Genomic DNA, 21,081 nt, shown 5'->3' on the forward strand with positions numbered 1-21,081 from the left:
CCTTAAAACTACTGGCACACCCCTCTCCCCCCTCCCCCCCCCCCGCCCCGCATACATTTATAGCTGCACATACACTTATTACCTGCTTACCCAGCGGGCCAGCAAGATGCATGCATGTAACCCAGCTTTGTTGAGTAGCTGCTGCTTTAGTAGGGTCTGTTGAGTGGAGTTGATCTCAATCGCTGTAGTTGCTGGGCCTTCTTTAGGCCATGCCACTTTCTTAGTGTTTGCTTCTTTTCCTTCTATTCGTCTCCTGTGTGTGATGGTTATGTTATCTCAAGCCTTATCCCTACCCTACTCAGGTCTTTGTGTTTGCTTATTTCTTTACTTTTTAAAGATTATCTTTAAGTAGTTGTACAGAAGAGTTGCCATTTAACAAAGAAGTTTATAAATAGTATGAATTGTTATCACCCTTTCATCATTCTCCCATTGATTTAGAGAAAGGCTTTGTATTGAACACTCAGAATCTCTGTAGTCCAGAACAGTGGATCTCAGTGTCTTAGTATTACATATTTGTCAGCATTTTCTCCAGTTATGTTTGGTAGTGTGCTGTATTATGACGATATGGAGCTATACATGTGGCTGAATGGCTGCATTTCTGAGCAGTAATGTCTCAGGCCTCCTGACTTGAAGTCAGGAGCACAGGGTGGACATTGAGTGCAGAGTTGCAGGCGAGGCTGGGTCTCTGAGCTCAGCCAGTGTCCATTGGAGGTCCTCTCCTGCCGTCCCAGGCTGGTGGTTTTGGTTGAGACTGGAGGATGAGTAGCCATAGTATAGGGAGGCTGTTTTGCCATTTCTGGTGGTGTTGATCAATAAAACTTGTTTCTATTTCAGAAAAGCCTGTGTCACCCAAATCAGGATCATTGAAGAGCCCTCCCAAAGGGTTTGACACAACTGCCATCAACAAGAGCTATTACAATGTGGTGAGTAGAGGGCATTTTCCCAAATCATGTCCTGTGTCCTGTGAGGAGGGCCTTCCTGTGGATGTGCCCTGTCCTGTGTCCTGTGAGGAGGCTTTTCTATGGAAGTGTGGCATCCATGGTCTCCAGCGTCCCCATCTGGTCTCTATGAGCTAGAACTAGTTTTTGTGGTGACCTTGTGTGTTTGGAACTCTACCTTGCGCTTGTCACAGCACAGTTTTGTGACTGCATCCCTACAGCATTACGTGCTTTGACATGTGTGATTTTAAGATATGTGAATGTGATTTTAAAACCATTGTATTAGCATTGAGAATGGATTGTAAGTAGTTTAGATCAGTAGTCTTATGTGTTGATAGCATGGAATTAATGACTGAACTTTTTTTTTTTTTTGGCGGGGGCAGGGGGGTGGGTGGGGGAGTCCTGGGGCTTGAACTCAGGTCCTGGGCTGCTTTTACTAAGGACTAGTGGTCTTCTACTTGAGCCACAGTGCCACTCCAGCTTTCTCTGAGTAGTTTATTGGAAATAAGAGTCTCACAGCCTTTCTAGCCCAGGCTGGCTTTGAACCATGATCCTCAGATCTCAGCCTCCTGAGTAGTTAGGATTATAGGCATGAGCCACCCATGCCTAGCATGTCTGACCTTTATACATGCTGAAGACTGGCGTTTCTGCATCCTGAAGCTGGCTGCATTTTAAAACGTAATATAACCAGTTTATGAGCTTAACAATAACTATGGTAATAATATAATTATTAAATAGCTGTGGTAATTATATATATGTATATATATACGCACATATACATACACACATCTTCTCTGTATCTAAGCAATTACATATACTTAGAGAATTGAAAATTAAAAAAATTTTAAGTTGTTGGTATAAACTTGCTAAATGTTTGTTTTGAATTCTTTGGAAATGTGCATTTGTTTTGCGCCCCCTTGGTTTTTTATTTGTGATCAGGAGGGGCAAAGATTTATATTTGCATTTTTGACATAATGGCAGCTGGCTTAAGTGAGTGTTTCACTTCTGTACCTCTATACCTTTATTAAGTGATGAGAAGTGTGGTACCAGATTTGAATAGGACTCTTGCCAAATTGCTTCTTACTAAGCCTTGTGCCTTTTATCTGTGGATCCAGCCTTCCCTTAAGCACTGTCCAGGGTACTGGGAGCCTGGCAGGACTGTGGTCCATGTCGGCCTAGGTGAATGTGTGGATACGATGGCCTCTTGTCTGATCTCCTGCCTTGCCATCAGAGCTTCCTTCTCTCCACAGCTTCCTGTCCTCCTCTTGTGAGCAGTTACTCTCTTCACAGCTTCCTGTCCTGCTTCTTATGAGCACTTCCTTCTCTCCACAGTTTCCTGTCCTTCTTTTTTTTTTTTTTTTTGGTCGGTCATGGGGCTTGAACTCTGGGCTTGGGCGCTAGCCCTCAGCTCTTCAGCTCAAGGCGAGTGCTTTACTGCTTGAGCCACAACACCACTTCCGGTTTTCTAGTGGTTTATTGGAGATAAAAGTCTCACAGAGTTTCCTGCCCGGGCTGGCTTTGAACCACAATCCTCAGATCTCAGCCTCCAGAGTAGCTAGGATTACAGATGTGAGCTACCAGCACCCAGCTTCCTGTCCTCTTCTTGAGAGCACTTCCTTCTCTTCACAGTTTCCTGTCCTCTTCTTGTGAGCACTTCCTTCTCTCCACAGCTTCCTGTCCTCTTCTTGTGAGCACATTTCTGTGCTTTGTGCTCCACTGCTCATCAGCAGCCTTTGCTTCCTTTCTTTGTATGGACCAGGTCCTCCTCTTTCTTGTTTTAGATAGTACTAGGATTTGAATTCAGGGCTCACTCTGCTTGTTTGTCTGACTGGTGCTCTGCCATTTGAGCCTTCCTCTAGCCTTGCTTTTTGCCTGTTATTTTGGAAAGTAAGTCTCATGGACTCTTCTGCCCAGTCTGGCTTTGAACTGTGATCCTCTGTATCTCAGCCCTGAATAGCTAGGGCCAAGCTCAGACAACTAATTGCTAGACTGGCTCAGATCTCACAATTACAGGAGATCTTGCGGTTATAAGAGACGAATTTGTGAATGAAGCATGGAGCTGCTAACTCAGGGCATGCTGTCCTAGGAAGTCATGTTCTGGCCAATGCTCTGAAGAGGTGGCTCTTGATGGAGTCTCATTTGGGTTGGGAGGTTGGCTAGGTGTGGTAGGAATGTACGTTCTTGCATAAGTGTCCTATTCCAGGGGAACTCCTTTGTGTAAAAGGAGGAAGTGGTCTGAGGAGCTTGTTCATCCCCCAACGGTAAGGTAAAGCCAGGTTAAAGCCTAGGGTTGGCTGGCTCCCGCACCTACCTCATCCTGCAGCCTGGCATCTTTGTATATATGGTGCTGATGCATGTCACCTGTGGACCCGAAGCCATTCTAACATCATGTGCGAGGCAAGTGCTCCACCACCGACCTCTACCCCCACCCTGTCAATCAAGATTGTGTGTGTGTAAGCACACAGAACACACTTGCCATGAAGGCTGTGAGATATTTGTATAGTCAGGGATGTGGAGTGTCCCTTAAGGACGTTATTTGTAAAGCAAGGCCCTCCTGCTTTGAGGCTGATGGAGTTGGGGTGTGCACACACGCATGTGTGTGTGTGTTTGTGTGTATGTGTGTGTAGTGTGTTTGCCGAGGCTATGGACCAGGCTGTGAGGCCCCATTGTGTAAGTGGACGAGCTCTCTGTGCCTCGTGACTTGAGGGCTGCCCACACTAGCTGACCCCTGTTCTTTGGCCTTTTCGGCACTGTGGTCATCACCACCTCTTCCTGCCCGAGCCCTGCCCCTCTCTTGGGTGGATCCCAGCTGTGGTGGGAGGGAGCACTGGTGTCCAGGCTGTGCGGCCGCATGGGGTCCTGCAGCAGCCGGCGTGTGTCGGAGGCACCCAAGGGAGGAGAGGTGATGGCAGGTGCATTTGGGTCAGGAAGGGTAGTGAGGCTGCCAGGGTCCCGAGGGCGGAAGCTTCCCAGAGGGCCTGGCTACCAAGGCCTGTGGGCCAGTTCTCAGGCTGTGTTTGTGTGCTTGCTTGCATGTGCGTGCCTTTTTTGGTGGTATGAAAGTGGTATGTAAGACTACTAATAGTAGAAATGAAGCAGCCTAGCAGTGGATATGTCTGGATGGAGCAGTGGTTGTGGTGGCTTTGTGCCCTCTCTGGTGCTCTCTCCAGGGAACTTTCTGTGTGCTTAGTGCTAGGATCACTGAGTGATGCTTTCCAGCAAATCTTTTCCTCCTTCTACACATGAAAACATTGCTTGTCTGAAGAAACAGCTCTATATGTTTTTACGTACATGCTAGGCAGCTTTGCTAAGGTATGCAATATTTGTAACTATGAAACCTAAGTACCCTTTTTAATCTTATTTACAATATTGTAAAGGAACTTTCTTTAAATGTCGGTTACAGGTTGTATTTTTTTCTCGGCTGGAGGTCAGGTGGTTGCTTCCACCTCCCATTTTTGAAGGATCAGGTCTGGCTTAAAGTACAGTCTCTAGTGCTTGGGCTTATAGCACAGCCTGTCCTCTGTTCTCCAGGCCTCTGACACTTGAGTCCAGTGCTTATATTCTAGAAGGAGAGCATTGTCAGCATGGACCCAGCACCCAGATTTCCCCATAAAGGAATGAACTCCCTTCATGATCCCTCCCCTTGCTGGCTCCCACCCCCTCCCCAGCTATTCTCTCCATGAATTGACCCATTCAAGGGCAAAACTAGAGTTCATTTCAGGCTGTGCACTGGGTAGCTGCTTAGGAGATTTCACTTCTTGGTGACTGATTGCCTTCTCCTCTGCTCAGAGACTTCTGCAGACAGAAAGTAATCATGTCCATGCATGAAGCTGGAGTTGAAGTTTACTCACCAGTGGCTTTCCTGAAGTGTTGAAACTTGTGTTCAGATGGACAGGAAACTGGATGTTCTTGGTGTGTTTATCGCTCCTGTACATTGTCTTCCTGTGATAAGTTCAGATTCCTTCCTTCCTTCCTCCCTTCCTTCCTTCCTCCCTTCCTTCCTTCCTTCCTTCCTTCCTTCCTTCTTCCTTCCTTCCTTCCTTTCTTTCTTCCTTCCTTTGCCCTCCCTTTGCCCTGCTGCTATAACATGCTTCCATTTCCTAGTACTTGTTTTGATACACAGTACTTTAGTAGTTCAGAGGAGTTACACTATGGAATTCCTCCTTTAAGTATACTCCCCTTAATCAGTTTTGTTGAGTCCTGTACATGTTATCATGTCTAGTTGTGTTTTAGATCTAGCTTCCACATAGGAGAGAAAACATGAGTTGTTTGCCTCTCTGTGCCTGGCCTATCTCACTTAATGTGATTCGTTGTAGGTCCATCTATTTCCCTGAAAATGACCTATTATTCTTTCTAATGGATTAGTAAGATTCCATTGTGTATATGTACCCTATTTATTAATCCACTCATCTGTTGTAATGGCATGTCAGTGGGCTGTTTTCATACTAGCAGAGAACATGGATGTGCCACTGTCTTTATGGTATCTTGACTTGTAATGTTCTGGGTATGCCCACGACTGGTATGACTGGATCATAGGGAAATGCTTTGTTTAGTTTTTTTTTTGAGGAACCTCCAGATTGGTTGTATGAATTTACATTCCTACCAACAGTGCAATGGAGTTTTTTCCCCATATCCTCATCAGCATTCATTGCTGGAATGCACAGAATTGGCCAGTCTAACTGGGATGAGACAGAATCTCAGCTGTTTGATTTACATTTCCTTCCAGGGATGATGAGCCTTTCCTCATGTGTCTATTTGTCACTCTTCTTTTTCTGAGAAGTCTCTTTTTAGCTCCTGTGCCCATTTATTGATTGGGTTAGTTGTGTGTGGGGTATTTTTTTCCATATACATTTTTTATTGTAAAAACACTGTACAGAGGGGTTACAGTTACATGAGTAGGATAATGAGCACATTTCCTATCAAGCTGTGCCCATTTATTGATTGGGTTAGTTGTGTGAGAGGATATTTTTTGAGCTCCTTGTATAATTTGGATATTAGGCACTTGTCAGATATATAGCTGGTAAAGATCCTCTACCAGTCTGTTGGCTATCTTTTTAGTTTAGTAACTGTATCCTTGCCTGTGCAGAAACATTTTAGTTGAAGTCTTGCTATTTCCTGAGCCCCTGTGGGGTTCTTTTCCAAAAGCTCCTGCCTTTACTTATAAGCTTACTGTTTTACCTACTCCATCTTGCTGTAGTTTCCAAGTTTCAAGGTCTGATGTTGAAGTCTTTTAACCACTTGGAGTTGATACTGGTGCATGGTGACAAACAGGGATCCAATTTTAGTTTTCTACATATGGATGTCCAGTTTGTCCAGTTATTGGAGAGGCTGTTGTTTTTTCAACATAAGTTTTTGGATCTCTTGTTAAGTATCATACGACTTTAAGTATATGGCTCTATTTCTGGGTCTTCTATTCCACTATTTTGTTAGTATAGCTCAGTGGTAGAGTTTGAGGTCTGAAATCATGATACTACCAACATTGCTTTTTTTTTTGCCTAAAATGGCTTTGGCTGTTGGGAGTCTTTTGTTGTTGTGCATATATTTTTGGATTGCTTTATCTATCTTGGTGAAGAACATCATTGGGCTTTTGATGGGGATTGAATTGGATTTGTAGATCGCCTTTGGCAGGATGGCCATTTTCACCATATTAATTCTACCTGCCCATGAACATGGGAGGTCTTTCCATTTTCTGATGTCACTTCAATTTTTTTCCTCAGATTTTTATAGTTTTCACTATAGTGGTCTTTCACTTTCTTGATATGTTTATTTCTAATTTTTATTTTAAGGCTATTGCAAATTGAATTGTTTTCCTGATTTCCTTGTCTATCTGCATGTTGTTGGTGTAACTGATTTTTGTGGGTTGATTTTGTATTGTGCTACTTTTTCAAGGTTCTTGGTCAGCTCTTGGAGCTTGGGGATGGAATCTCTAGGTTCCTTTAGATACAGGATCATATCATCTGCAAATAGGGATAGTTTAGTTTGACTTCTTTCCTTATTTGAATTCTTTTGTGTTTTTCTCTTGCCTTGTTGCTCTGGGTAGAAATTCCAGTATTCAAAAGGAGTAGAGAGAGTGGACATCTCTGTTTCTGCCTTTTTTCTGTCTAGAGGAAAGTTTTACATTTCTCATCATTAAGTATGATATTGGTGCTGGGCGCCAGTGACTCAACACCTGTAATCCTAGCTTCTCAGGAGACTGGGATCCAAGGATGGCATTCAAAGCCTGCCTGGGCAGAAAAGTCCCTTGAGACTCTTATCTCCAATTAACCACTCAAATCTGGAAGTGGCACTGTGGCTCAAGTGGTAGAGGGCTAGCCTTGAGCACAAAGAGGCTTAGGGATAGCCCCAGGTCCTGAGTTCAAGCCCCACAACTGACCAAAAAAAGTATGATCTTGGCTGTAGGTCTGTCATATATAGCCTTTACTATTTTGAGGTAGGTTCCTTCTATTTTTAGCTTCTTCAGAGATTTTAACATAAATGTATGTTGAGTTTTTGTCCAAGGCCTTTTCTGCATCTATTGAGATGATCATGTGATTCTTATCTTTGGTTCTGTACATGTGGTGTATTAATTATTTTTTTGTTTTTGTTTTTGGGTCCGGTCGTGGGGCCTGAACTCTGGGCTTGGGCACTGTCCCTCAGCTCTTCAGTTCAAGGCTAGCGCTCTACCACTTGAGCCACAGCGCCACTTCCGACTTTTTTCTTTTTGCTTATTTGGTGCTGAGGAATTGAACCCAGGGCCTCAGGCATGCAAGGCAAGCGCTCTACCACTGAGCCACCTTCCCAGCCCTGTATTAATTATTGGTGCACAATAAATATATAAAACTAGCCTTGCATCTCTGGCATAAATCCAACTTGATCATAATGAATAATGTTTTTGATTAGTTGTTGAATTCTGTTAGCAAATACTTTATTAAGGAGCTTTGCATCTATGTTCATCTGATAGATTGGTCTATAGTTACCTTTTATCATTGGGTACCTACTTCACTATTCTTTCTATTGTAATAAAGGTTCCTCTTTGACTTTGCTGCCTTTAACGGTGTGTCTAGGAGTATTTCTTCTCCGGTCTGTCTCCTTGCAGTTCTGTATGCCTCTGTCAGATGGGTGAGACTCTCTTTGTTGAGGTTGGGGAAGAGTAGTGATTTTTTCATTTCTATTTCATGGAACAGTTTGGGGAGTATTGGTGTTGGCTACTCTTTAAAGGTCCATAGAACTCAGCCATGAATCCATTGAGACCTGGACTTCCTTGTTGGGAGACTATTGCTTCTTTGGTTTCATTGCTTGTTACAGGTCTAAGTGGTTTCTATCTTCTTGCTACAGCAAGAAGGCAGCTCATATGTCTCTAGGAATTTATACATATGGACCAGATTTTTCATTTTATTTTAGTATAGGTTTTGAAAGTAGCACCTCAGAATCTTTTGTATTTCTCAGATGTTGGATGTGATGTTTCTTTTTTTATCTCTAATTTTGTGGATTTGGATCTCTCTCTCTTTCTCTCTTTCTCACACTGTCAAATTGGCTAGGGTTTGTCAATCTTATTGTTTTTCAAAAAACTTGTTTTCTGTTTTGTTGATTCTGTGCATAGTTTTCTTAGTCCCTTACTTCATTGATTTCTGTCCTAATCTAGTAGTTTTGGGTTTGGTGTTTTCCTGTGAAGCGTTACTTGCACCGTGAGGTACTTGAACTGTGCACCCCTTGTTTTCTTTATGTACTTGCTTAGAGCTATGAACTTTCAACACAGCTTTTATTGTATCCCAGAGGTGTTTTTCTTTTTTGATTGTAGAAACTTTCTGATTTTTTTCATTATTTCTTCAGTGACTCACCTGTTATTCAAAAGTGTGTTGTTCAGTCTCCATGTATTTGAGTGTTTTCTGTAGTATCTTTTGCTGTTGAGTTCTAATTTAATTCCATTGTAATCAGATATGGTACAGAGATATCTCAATTCTATTGTATTTACTCAGGCTTCTTGTATGTCTGAGTATATTTTGGAGAAGACTCCATGGGCTGCTGAGAATATGTATTGTCCATTTGGGTTGTTGTGTCATTTAATTCAGAGGCCACTGTTATTCGTTCTCCTACTTTTACTGTGTTGGGGTCTAAGTGTTTTTGTAAGTCAAAGATAAAGAAGGTTTAAGTGCATTCAAAGTTATTCTAAGCTTCTTTCTGTTGTAATAAAGGTCCCTCTTTGATTTTGCTGCCTTTAAAATTAGTTCCTTGTTTTAAAACTGGAGTATATACAGCAGTGTGTCTAGGAGTATTTCTTCGGTCCTTTCTGCTTGCACTTCTGTATGTACTTCTGTCAGATGGGTGAGATTTTCTTTGTTGAAGTGGGGGAAGTTTTCTGTTCCTATTTTGTTGAATAGGTTCTCAATGCCTTTAGTTTTGAATTTTTCTCCCTTTTCTATTCCAATTATGTGTAGATTTGATCTTTTGGCCTAATTTTCTTGTTTTTGAATGTCCTTTGGTTTGTTCTGAGGGTTTATTGTTGTTGTTTTAATGTCTTTTGACAGTTTGTTCTAATTCCTCTGCTTTATCTTCAAGTCCTGATACTCTGTTTTCAACTTTTTTTTGTCCTATTGCCTATGCTTTCAGCTGTTTTGTAATAGGGAGATAGCACTCTTCATGCCGCCTAGCTCTTTATTGAAGTTGTGTTTCATGTTCTTCATGAAAGTTTTCAGTTTCTGCTTCTTGTTGATACTGCCTCTCATGTCCTGTATTTTCTTCATCTTGCTTTTTGTAAACTTTCAGTGTTTTGTAAAATTGTTTACAGTCCTGTTTTATCTCATTGCCTATTTTTCTCATCATTGCTTTAATGATTCTTTAGCTTCTCTTCTTACATCCTGTGTTGTTAGCATTTGTTTGTCAATTTTGTAATCTTTCGTTGTGATTTATGCATCTGGGTTCAGGGTTTGTAAAGGCTGTGCAGTGTGGGTATGGAGTTAGTGGTGATGGGAGCAACAATATAAAAGCTTAACTATGAACTGAAAAGATTGGGGTTCATCTGTATGGAAAAGATAAACAAATTTATAGAGGAAAGAGAAAAAGACAGCAAAGAGGACAAGGAATCGGTGTAAAAGAGGAAAATCAGAGAAATCATTCAGTCTATTCCATTGAAGAAAACAAAGATGAGGGGTGATGAGTCTCAGTCCCTAAACACTAGTGCAGCCACCTCTAGGTCACCTGAGCCAGGTGCTGGTGCACACTCACTCAGGCAGAGGCTCTTGAAAAATATCACATGAACACAAAACAAGTCTGAAATTCAGTAAGTAGTCGTTTTTTTTCCTCATCCAGTTCTCTCCTGGGGATCCTCTTCACTCCCAGTCTGAGGCTCAGCCCTGTGAAACCTGTGACCAAGATGGCGGTCAGTGGCTGGACCCTAGCCAGCTTCCACTGAGTTTGTCCCTGCAGGCTGGGAGCGGGTGCTCAGCTTCCCCGTAGGCCGCTGGGTCCTTGTGCCTGGTCGGGATCCACTACCCACATGTGCCTGGGTTTCAGACCATCCCTTACCATCGCGCAGGCCACTGCAAAGTGTCTGTGCGTCTACATTGGCACCAACAGGCATCAAAGACCACTTCCAGACTGTCTCATGACCTCTCTAGGGCTGGATTTCTCTTCCTAAGCCCTGTACCTGTACGGTCAGATGGAACTCTGACCTTTTTCAGTCACTGTTCCTCCATCTTCCCAGAATTCCTTTGAAGGCGCTTAAAAGGATAGTTGAGTGAGCTTTGACAAATGTATTTATCTAACAATTACCCAAATACAGAACCTTTCTATGACCCAGAAACTTAACCGCTGCCTCCTTTCCCCTGCGCCCTGCCCCACCTCAACTTGTTGCCTGATTTCTTTGAACTCAACTGGTGGGGTTATGCACTTTGTGGTGGCTTCTTTTGCATAAGATAGTGTTGTAGAGAATCATTAATGCATCAGTGTTGTTGGACTACTAAGGGTGCCTATTTTAAATTTTTTTTAAATCTAAATAAACTTGGAAGTTGGTTGCTGGTGGCTCAGACCTGTAATCCTTGCTACTTAGGTGAGTGAGATCTGAGGATTGCCGTTCAAAGCCAGCCCAGACAGGAAAGTCTGTGAGACTCCTTTCTCCACTTAACCACCAGAACACTGGAAGTGGCACTGTAGCTTAAAGTGGTAGAGTGCTAGCCTTGAGTGAAAAAGCCTAGGGACAGTGCTTAGGCCCTGGGTAACCCCCCCCCCCCAAAAAAAAAAAAAAAAAAGACGGCCTTGATTGTCTGAGAGTGAAATTTTATTCTAACTCACTGTAAGCATATATGAGCTGTATGGGACTGTTTGTATGTCAGATGTCTGCCTTAGTGAGAATTTATTATTAGGCCGATTAGTAAGCATTAAACACATTCATATTCTATAGGAGCAACAAAACACAAATGGAATAAGAAGGATGAACTTGTCCAGTTTTATAAATCTTGGTTGTTGAATACCACCTGAAATGTCAACTAACACTCATCATTCATTGTAGGTGCTACAGAATATCTTAGAAACAGAAAATGAGTATTCTAAAGAGCTGCAGACTGTGCTGTCCACCTACCTGCGGCCCCTGCAGACCAGTGAGAAGTAAGTTGGCCAATAGATTTCACTTATTGAGGTAGTCCTCACCCTGGGCTGAACTCTTTATGCCAATTTGCCTTAGACATAGCAATGTTTGATGGATTAAGAATTTAGTAGGAGTTTGGGAATGAGCAATGAGACCGTAAACCAGATCATTTACATTTTCAATGTTATTTTTCTTGGTTCTAGGTTAAGTTCAACAAACACTTCATATTTAATGGGAAACCTAGAGGAGATATGTTCTTTCCAACAAACACTTGTACAGTCTTTAGAAGAATGCACCAAGTAAGTAAGATACTAAAAGCTTGTAAATTCAAATTGAGGCAATTGGTATCAGAAGGATCACATTTAACATCATTTTAGAATTCACGTTTCTAGGGGCTGGGAAAGTGGCTCAGTGGTAGAGCGCTTGCCTTGCATGCCAGAGGCCCTGGGTTTGATTCCTCAGCACCACATAAGAAAAAAGCCGGAAGTTGCGCTGTGGCTCAAGTGGTAGAGGGCTAGCCTTGAATTGAAGAGCTGAGGGACAGCGCCCAGGCCCAGAGTTCAGGCCCCATGAGCGGACCAAAAACGAAACAAAACAAAAAAAAAGAATTCACGCTTCTAAAGAAATAAATGAGGCTAGGCATTGGTACTCATGTCCTGAGAGTGCAGCCTGCATAATGGGTTTAGCACCCTTCAAAAGGGGAAACCAAGGAGCTGTTCCCACCTGTGTTGTGGGGACACAGCTATGATCCACCATCTTGGAAGTAGACAAAGGCTTATCCCACACACCTTGACACCCCATACCCAGCTTCAGAACTGTGAATGGCAAATCACCGAGCCTCTTCTATCCATGTCCCCAGGTCTCCTGAGGCCCAGCAGAGAGTTGGAGGCTGTTTTCTGAGCCTTATGCCACAGATGAGGACCCTGTACCTCGCCTACTGTGCCAACCACCCATCTGCCGTCAGCGTCCTCACAGAGCACAGGTTTGTTTGCTGAGACATTTGAGAAGATGGACAGCTGTCTGTTGCTGGATATTGCCTGATTCTAGTACTAGTGATATTATTTTAATTTCACTTCAAAATTAATATTTGAGAAAGTCTAGTAAAAATTCTGAGATGCTGGTTCATGTGTTTGTAAAAAGAAAGGGCCCTTTTAGAGTCTCTCTGTAGCCTAGAGTTTGGTGGAAGAGTTGGAGTTTCTAGTAGGTGGTTGGGAAGTCTCTGAGGTAAGCCCACAGGAATCAGGCTTTTCCTGGCTTCCAAAGCTGATAGACAGCTATGCTTGGGGGATGCAGGCAAGTGCCCCATTTCTAGTGAGGACTTGGTTTTGTAGGTAGAGCACTGAACTGGAGACCATTAGCTTTAGTTTTTCAACCTAAGACAAAATTGAAACACATGACACAGGATGGACACACATTTGTCTGTCTGTTTTGAGTTGGAAGAAGTTGCTTGGCTGTCCCAGGTACACTGGTGAGTGCTGACATTTGAGATTTGACTTTGTGCAAGGTAACCAGCACACTTAGGGCCTAAGTGCTGTTTCAGTTTTTTTGCTAAAGGCTGGTCTCCATCAATTAAATCGCACCTCTGCTTCTGAGTTTATGGTGGTTAATTGGATCTGAGTCTCATGGACTCTCTTGTCAGGGCTGGATTCAAACTGTGATCCTCAGATCTTAGCCTCCTGAGTAGCCTCCTAGGATTACAGGCATGAGCCACCCAGTGCCATGCCAGTTTTATTAACATTTTAGAAGGAATTTCATGGTTTGTTCCGAAAACTGCTTTGAAATTTTTGAAACTCATAAATGAGAGAAGTATTCATTAAGCATCAAGATAAATGCTATTGTGCTTCCATAACTCAACAAGCGATAATTTGGCTAGGAGGCTTGCTGTTATCAGCCTGGGATCTCCACAAACTTTGCACTCCAAGGGCTCCAGCTCTTTTTCTGCAGGTCCTGCACATAGGCTTCTGATAAGCATTGAGTGTGACACATATTAATGGACAGGTCCTGTCAGGCAGGTGCAAAAAAAGCCTCATCGATTGATTATCTTAAGAATATAGTTGCTGCTCTATCAGTATGCTCAAGTATGAAGTGAACAGTTTTCTCTACCCCCATTTGTATTTGCAGCCCCAAATGAAGCAGGATCCTGGCATGGTGCTGACAGGCCTGGGGGCTGGGGTGTCAGGAGTTGTAGAGAAGAGGGACCCGCCTGCCCCTCTGGGCCTTGCCCTCTTCCTTCCCACTTACTGTCAGAACTCACAGAGCTTATGTTCAGTTAGGTGCTGTGCTATTGGATTCTGGAACTTCCAGTTAAGTGAAACCTCTCCACAAAAGAAAATGCAAGTGTTAAGTTTGTATCTCCCCAAAATACTTCAGAATTATTAAGGCAGTGATGAGGGACATGCGTAAAAGCAGGATGAGATGCTTCCACAAATTATAAAATGTTTTTACGTTTCCTTCCCCGGGTCCTGTAAGGTAGTGTTGAGAATGTAGAAAGAGGAAATGAGAACAAAGCAGCAAAGCTGTCCAAGTGTCCTAAACCTTGAGGGGAAATGTGTGTGGATGTGGTGACTCTGCAGGTCGTGTCTGGAAGGCTTAAGAAAGGCATGGGCTTTTCTGAACAGACCAGAGGGAAGAGCAGATTTGGTTTTGAGTGGGGCGCTTGGGTTTCATGTCGCAGGTGGAGTGGAGCCCGAGATCATGCTGCAGATGGCCTGGTGCAAGTGTGTGGCCAAGGTTGCTGTGTGACCTTGGCAGGGAAGAGGGTCCCCTAGAGCCAGTGGGCATGGCAGCAGTGGGATGTGGTGTGATGCCCTGAGCCATGGCAGCTCACCCATTGCAGATCACATTGCCCTTCTGAGACTGAAGTGGGCGCGTGAGGACTGGGTTGTGCTATCTGGCACTGTCTGGGAGCACTTTAGGAGGAGATGCAGCCTGGCAACTCCCTGCCCTTTCCCGAGTGCCTCAGCTGCACATCTTACGAGACGATTCATCTTGCAATGCTTGAATGCTTGAGTCTAGGATTTGGAAGTTGAAGTTGAAAGTCTGTTTTGGAGGGTTGGGCTGCAAGCAATGCAGTGAGAGGAGTGCTTTGGAACCTGCCACTTGCACGCCCCCCCCCCCCCCCCCCCCCCCCCGTGAGTGTGAATCTGGGCAAAAGCATGAGCAGAGTAGGCATTCTAATGGGTGGATGCCTTTTCTTCATCATATGATCATGGACGCTGTATGTTCATGTCAGCTTCTGAATGAATGACAGATTTCATATGTGAATGTGTAAACACGGCGGATTTACTTCCCCGTGGGTGGCTACTTTTTAATGTACAAGTCTTATGTGTGTGCTGCAGTGCACCTGCAGCATTGTTTCAGTCGGCAGAGGAGGCACACTGGGGTGGCCAACAGGGGGTAGAATTAAGCTCAAGGTCACTGTGTGTCAAAGGAACTAACTAGGAGGTATGAAAACGACACAAAACTTCTTTAGGAACGTGAATGCAGTTCTTCTTCTTAGCTATGTACATGTTTTTAATGTGTGGACATTCTAAGACGTTAGTTTTACTTGTGGAAATTTTACTTGTTAGTTTTAGGAATGTAGGGGTAGTAGTCACTGTCATTATGAGATGTCACCAAAACCTCAAATACCAATAAAGACCAGATTAGAGGGTTCCTGGTGTTTTTCTGCTGGTGGCTCATATTTAAATTGCACTGTTAGTATAATAAACAAAGGCTGATTTTTATGAGGCTGTGCCTGGTGAAAGTTGGTAGAAGGAAAGTTTCTGGTGTCTTAGGGCCTGGCAGAGAGTGTGATGGGAGGCACCAGGGCTGTACACCAGGTTGTGTGTACGTGTGGTGACACCAGTCACTTGCCAGAAAGGCCTTTGCTATCTATGGTGTCTAGGACAGTGTGGGTCTGGGGCTTCACTGCCTTGGAGCCTGCTACTGCACAGCTGAGGAAAGGGCCGGGGAAGCGAAGCAGAAGGCATCTCCACGGTGACTGTGAGTGGCTGCATACCATGGGCTCTCGGTGATCATCTTGGCTTCTACACAGCATGACCTGAAGGTGCACAGTACCACATTGCATGCCTGCAGATCTCATTGTGTTGTCTAAATAAGCCCAAGCCTGCAGCTTTCTGGAGAACACAGAATCATAGAGACGAAGATTGTGAGTTGTGTACTGCCTGTAAAAGTATAGGCACACACCCATGTGCACACCCCTAGCAGTAATTGGACAATTTCTGTGCCAATAATTTTAATTATATCATGATGGTGAAGTCTTCGTCATATTTAGAATTGGGAAAAGGTTCCATTCATCTGTTAACTAGGATTATGTGATACTTTCAAGTTTTGTATATATGTATATTTGAAAGATTGATGCTTGGTATGTGTAGCTAGACCAAAGGTGCTATGCAACACAGGAATGTCCTCGACAGCCTGTCCAGTGAGCCCCCGAGGTGTTGTGGGAGGTAGTTGGATAGAACCTCCTGTGGAGAAGCTCCACACTTTGGAAATGGAAAGCTATTTGCAGCTGGCTCATGGCTTTTTCACCTGATTCTGGAGTTGGTGTGGTGAGTAATGGTTGAGTAAAGCATCCTTGTTCTCCCTTCAATTCCTAAACACCAGAGGAATGAGGATGGGGTATGGAGGGACGGCGTGCTCCAGCTCACGTTCACACGTGTGCACCTGTGGTCTGTCTGTGTCCTGTATTCTCAGCAGGAGCCCCTGGCTTGGGGACGTGTGGGGGGCTGGAGAAGGCTGGCACCTGGTAAGACTTGGTTAGGGAAGGCCAGCTTTGTAGCTCACCTGAGGGTCTCGAGGTTGTTTAGGTTGTCTAGAGAAGGTTAGGCTTGGGACAACTCTTCTTGGGTTGGGAGATGCGGGAGGCATTTAAGTCAGGTCTTTGGATGTCCCCTGAGGTTCACTTGCTTATGTGGGTCTCCTAGGATGGGGTATGCTGCCTGAGCCTCGCTCTGGTGCCCAGCCTGGGGTGCAGCCACTGAGGCCCCATGGTTCCTGCAGGTGGCTGTGCAACATGAACAGCTGGGGGGGGCGGGGAGGGAAGGGAGGAGATGGCTCTCAGTCCCCACAGGCCTGCTCATGCCATGCCTGTTGACCTCTGAGGGCAGGGACATCAGAGAGAGTATGAAGGACTGACCATGTGTGAGATGAGTGCGGTCTGAGTGGCTGTGAGAGGGAACTGTGGTTTCTGGTCCTGCCCTCAGTTTCCCCGTCTGTTCTTCCCGCGTCCTGTGGGAATGCAGCACGGTTGACCTGTGACTCGCCTCTACATATCCAGCCTGTGTGTCTGGCCCTTTTTTGCCATATTGCGTCACCTGCACTGCACTAGCTGCCCCTGCAGTTTGTAGTGTCCTGCTCTGCCCCTGTGGTTTGGGGCGTCCTTTCCTAAGCAGCTCGTGTGACTTGGAGATGACTAGAAGCCAGTCGGGTTTTGGGTGACATTCTACCACCGAACTACATCCTGTCCCCTAGGAAAGGGATATGAATGGAAATGAACAGAGGCTACTGGTCCAGGGTGAGCATGGCCTCCTGGCCCCTGGACCACGAGGAAGGAGCCATTCCTTCTCTGTGCATGCTGCTTCCCCTGAGACAGGTCTGTGTGGTACCCACACACCACAGGCTGCTTGGGCCAGTGGAACTGCAGATGTGTGTTCTATGTAAGAGCAGTAATAGGTTTGACAAGTTCCGTTTTGTGTTGGAACATAACCAGACCAGATTTGATTATTGTAGAACCTGTCACCTTTACAGTAAGCAACTTGTCTGAGCCCTGGCTCTGACTAGTAAAGCAAAGCCAAAGCCACACTGTGGCACCCCTAACCCCACATTTCCCTTTCCTGCCCTGCTGCCAGCGAGGACCTGGGGGAGTTCATGGAGACAAAGGGCGCCAGCAGCCCTGGGATCCTCGTGCTGACCACGGGCCTCAGCAAGCCTTTCATGCGCCTGGACAAGTACCCCACACTGCTGAAGGAGCTGGAGAGACACATGGAGGTGCCGTGCGCCCGCTGGGCACTGGGCTGTGGGCAGGGAGTGGTGCTGGCACAACATCTGGCAGAGACTGCTGTTCTCAGCTGATCAGTGTGGCTTTTTTAGAAGCCAGCACCAGCACTTAGTTTACCCAGAGTTTCAAAATGATCTTGTTAACTCTGAAGTTTATTTCCTTATTCAGCTCTACAGATGGAAAAGATTTGCCTTCTTATCATCTCTGCCCATCAAAACATTTCGAGAGCCGGGGAGGACTCTCATGCCCAGTAGTGAGGTTGTGCAGTGACAGTGATAAGAGCGCTGCTTAAGCAATGGCGACGTCTGTCAGTTTTGAACTCTCTGGGTTTGGAGGGCTGTTAGTTTTCCTTCATTTCAGCTCTGCTGTTATAGGGCAGAGCATTCAGAGATGGCCAAAGCGTGGCTTTAGTTACAGAGCTGACAGTGCTGGCCCTCACTCTTGTTCTTGCTCTCCAGATTGCTTTCCCTTCTCCCCAAGCCCACTGCTTCATGATTAAGAAAGAAAGAGAGGGAGGGAGGGGGAAAGAGAGAAAGAGAGAGAGAGAAGAGAGAAAGAGAGAGAGAGAGAGAAGAGAGAGAGAGAGAAAGCCCTTTAATGCTGTAAAAGAAAGGGCCATGTTAAGGGCTAAAAAGTATTAGAAAGGTTTTGGGCTAACCTACAGAGAGTACCATTTTTTATTATGAAAGCTAATGTTGTGTTTCTTTTACCCAAAGGAGTATCATCCTGATAGACAAGATATTCAAAAATCTATGACTGCCTTCAAAAATCTTTCAGTAAGTGATTAAGCATATTACTTTCCCCTCAGGTATTCTTATGGCAAATGCACATAGTCAATCAAAAAGTTAGGTGGTAAAAAGTTAGTTGTGACTTGAATTTAATGTTTACTCAGTTGAAATAAAAGCAAATGAATAGTAACATTCTATGGCAAAATTCTCTTGCTTTAGTGTTAGTGTACTGTAGGTACCACACAGCGGATAGGCTGATTATGTGAAATTGAGCCACTTTAAGATCATTAAAAGTGTTTCCTCACATCTCTCCATGGGACCTTTTGTGATACTCTGGGGAATACACTGCCACTGGCCCTATCTTCTGATGTCACATTGTTTTACCAACTTGCTTTTGAAACCTTTGCCTTATTTATAGCACAAGTGCTACTTATTCTGTTTTCCTTGTCTTTGTTAGCAGGTTAAAAGCCAGAATGGAAATATTTTGCTGTTTGCTGTATAATTCTTCTTTCTAAAAATGACATTTTTCTAGAATATTGTTTGGAATTTTTCCAGAGTCATTGTTTTTCAAGAATTTTGTTTTTATTACTTCCTACTTTGAAGCAAAACTTGCAATTCCATACAGTTAAGAAAATCATTAGCTGATCTGTCTTAAGAAGTAAGACACAAAATAATAATTGTTCTAGGAAAAAGCAATGTGACCAAAACTTAAGATTTTGGAAACTTGTGTCTCTGAACAGTATCACCCTGTGTCTTGCAGGCCCAGTGTCAAGAAGTACGAAAAAGGAAAGAGCTTGAGCTGCAGATTCTGACGGAAGCCATCCGGAGCTGGGAGGGGGACGACATTAAGACTCTGGGCAATGTTGTGTACATGTCGCAGGTCATGATTCAGTGTGCAGGAAGCGAGGTACTTGCACCTAGCCTGTGCCACGACTCTCTTTCCTCCTCTTTCTCTCCCTCTCTTTCTCTCCCCACCTTGCCAGTACTAGTGTTTGAACTCAGAGCCTCAAATTTACTGAGCTGACTTGCTCACTCAGGATGGTCCTGTGCCACTTGAGCCATGAGTCTAGCCTGGCTTTTTGTTGGTTGTTTTTGGAGATGGAGTCTCCAGAATTTCCTGCAGTTGTCCAGATCTCAGCCTCCTGAGTAGTTGGGAGTACAGCAGTGAACCATCAGTGCCCATCTTATCCTAATTTTTTTTTTTTTTTTGGTCGGTCGTGGGCCTTGAACTCTGGGCTTGGGCGCTGTTCCTGCACTCTTCAGCTCAAGGCAAGTGCTCTACTGCTTGAGCCACAGCACCACTTCCCCTATCCTACTTTTTTAAGACTTTGAAGTACAGGCTCTCAAAGGTGCAAGTCCTGGCTTAGGTTATAATTGTGGTTGGTGTTTTGTCCTTGACAGACAGAGAAAAGCTAGATGTAAGTAGAAAGTTTAGAGCTGCAGGCCCATTAGGTACTTCAGTGCAGCCAGAGGCAATGTGCTCCAGAGCACTTGTGAAGCAGAAGATGTATCCAGACAGGACTGGCATTGACACTGAAGTCTGCCTCAGGACCCGAAGGCCTGGCCTGGCCTGAGTTTCCCATCAAGCATCCCTCCTGGGAACCTGCAATTTCCAATGTTAAGGCCCTATACTTTTCTCTTAATTGGTATTTATTCTTGGGAGGCACAAGTTTGCTTGTGGGTTAGGTGAAGCAGGAGAATAAACTGGATTCTTGTGCTATCCCCACAGAGTGGTAATTGACCAGTTGTGTTTTATGATTTGTGGAAGTTACATATTTATTGGATCACTAAGCAGTTATCTTACTTTGATTCTACCTTTGCACAAAAAAAAATCAGTCTTGAGGAAGCATGCTAATAACCCATTTTAACCTAAGAAGCTCTTAAAAAAATAAGAAAACTGAACTTAAAATCATACCACATGTTCCTTCCTTGCATGAAATTTTCAAATGGAATTCCTTTTATGTACTTTGAGGCTTTGTGGTATTGAGTATCCTAGAAATTAGACTTTCCTCATTGACCACATTGACCTGAAACCCCCAGATCTTTCCAGGAACAGTTTGTTTCTAAATCCTATAATTTTAAGCTTTTTCTGAAGATAATCTGAAACATTTCCTGAAGTGTGTTTGTTGCAGTACTCGATCTCTGCAGTGTTGGTGGGTTCTACCCCAGACATGACCCACGGGCGTAAGCAACCTAACTGTGAAGATGTCTGTCTGCAGGTGCTTCCTGGGCCAGTGCTCAGGACATTCCCAGCACACATTGTCAGTTCCAAGAGGGGAGCCTGATGTTATGTTCAGGACTTCCTTAAGATACAGATCTTTTCATTTATTATTTCATTTTTATGGTACTAGAATTGATCCCAGGGTCTTACTAGGTAAGTACTGTGTCATGTCCCTCCTACTTGAGCCACTTCCCTACCTTTTTATTTTGTGTTTTGAGATGAACCTCCCTAACTTTGCCCTGGCTAGTTCAAACTGCTATCCTCCTGCTTTGGGTCCCTCCCCTTCTCCCTGCTGTTTCCCGCCCCCCTCCCCAGTAGGTGGCATTACAGATGTGAGACACTCTGCTGCCCAACTCGAAGTATGGTTGTTGTCTTTTCAAGGCACTTTGTGCAGTCAGTGGTGAAGAGTGTACAAGAGTGTACAAGTGTCTGGCTGGTGTCTCAGTGCATGGATAGGATTCTGGCGTCCCTGTCTGTGTGTATCCTAGACTCTTGGGAAATTTTGTCTGCAGATGTGATATCTTTGGCTTATGTTATCAAATCATTTTAATATACAAGTCATGCTTTCATGTATTCCATGCAAAGCTGGAAAAACTAAGAGACAAATGAGAACAGTTTGACTTGAAGAATCCTCC

General features: G+C 44.3%; 1 protein-coding gene across 5 annotated transcripts in view; it reads left to right on the top strand.

Annotated features, from left to right (window-relative positions):
* The window catches only part of Arhgef7 (Rho guanine nucleotide exchange factor 7), a 107,202-nt gene that overhangs the window by 63,182 nt on the left and 22,939 nt on the right, over nt 1-21,081 (top strand). For all 5 annotated transcript variants that reach the window (XM_042697088.1, XM_042697084.1, XM_042697085.1 and 2 more), the window contains 7 exons: nt 835-923; nt 11,422-11,516; nt 11,700-11,795; nt 12,356-12,478; nt 17,349-17,487; nt 18,214-18,273; nt 18,986-19,132. In XM_042697088.1, the coding sequence (XP_042553022.1) occupies nt 835-923; nt 11,422-11,516; nt 11,700-11,795; nt 12,356-12,478; nt 17,349-17,487; nt 18,214-18,273; nt 18,986-19,132 (749 nt within the window). The remainder of the gene's footprint in view (nt 1-834; nt 924-11,421; nt 11,517-11,699; nt 11,796-12,355; nt 12,479-17,348; nt 17,488-18,213; nt 18,274-18,985; nt 19,133-21,081) is intronic.

This window comes from Dipodomys spectabilis, unplaced genomic scaffold (genome assembly GCF_019054845.1).
Source record: "Dipodomys spectabilis isolate Male_0828 unplaced genomic scaffold, ASM1905484v1 ptg000215l, whole genome shotgun sequence".
NCBI lineage: Eukaryota > Metazoa > Chordata > Mammalia > Rodentia > Heteromyidae > Dipodomys > Dipodomys spectabilis.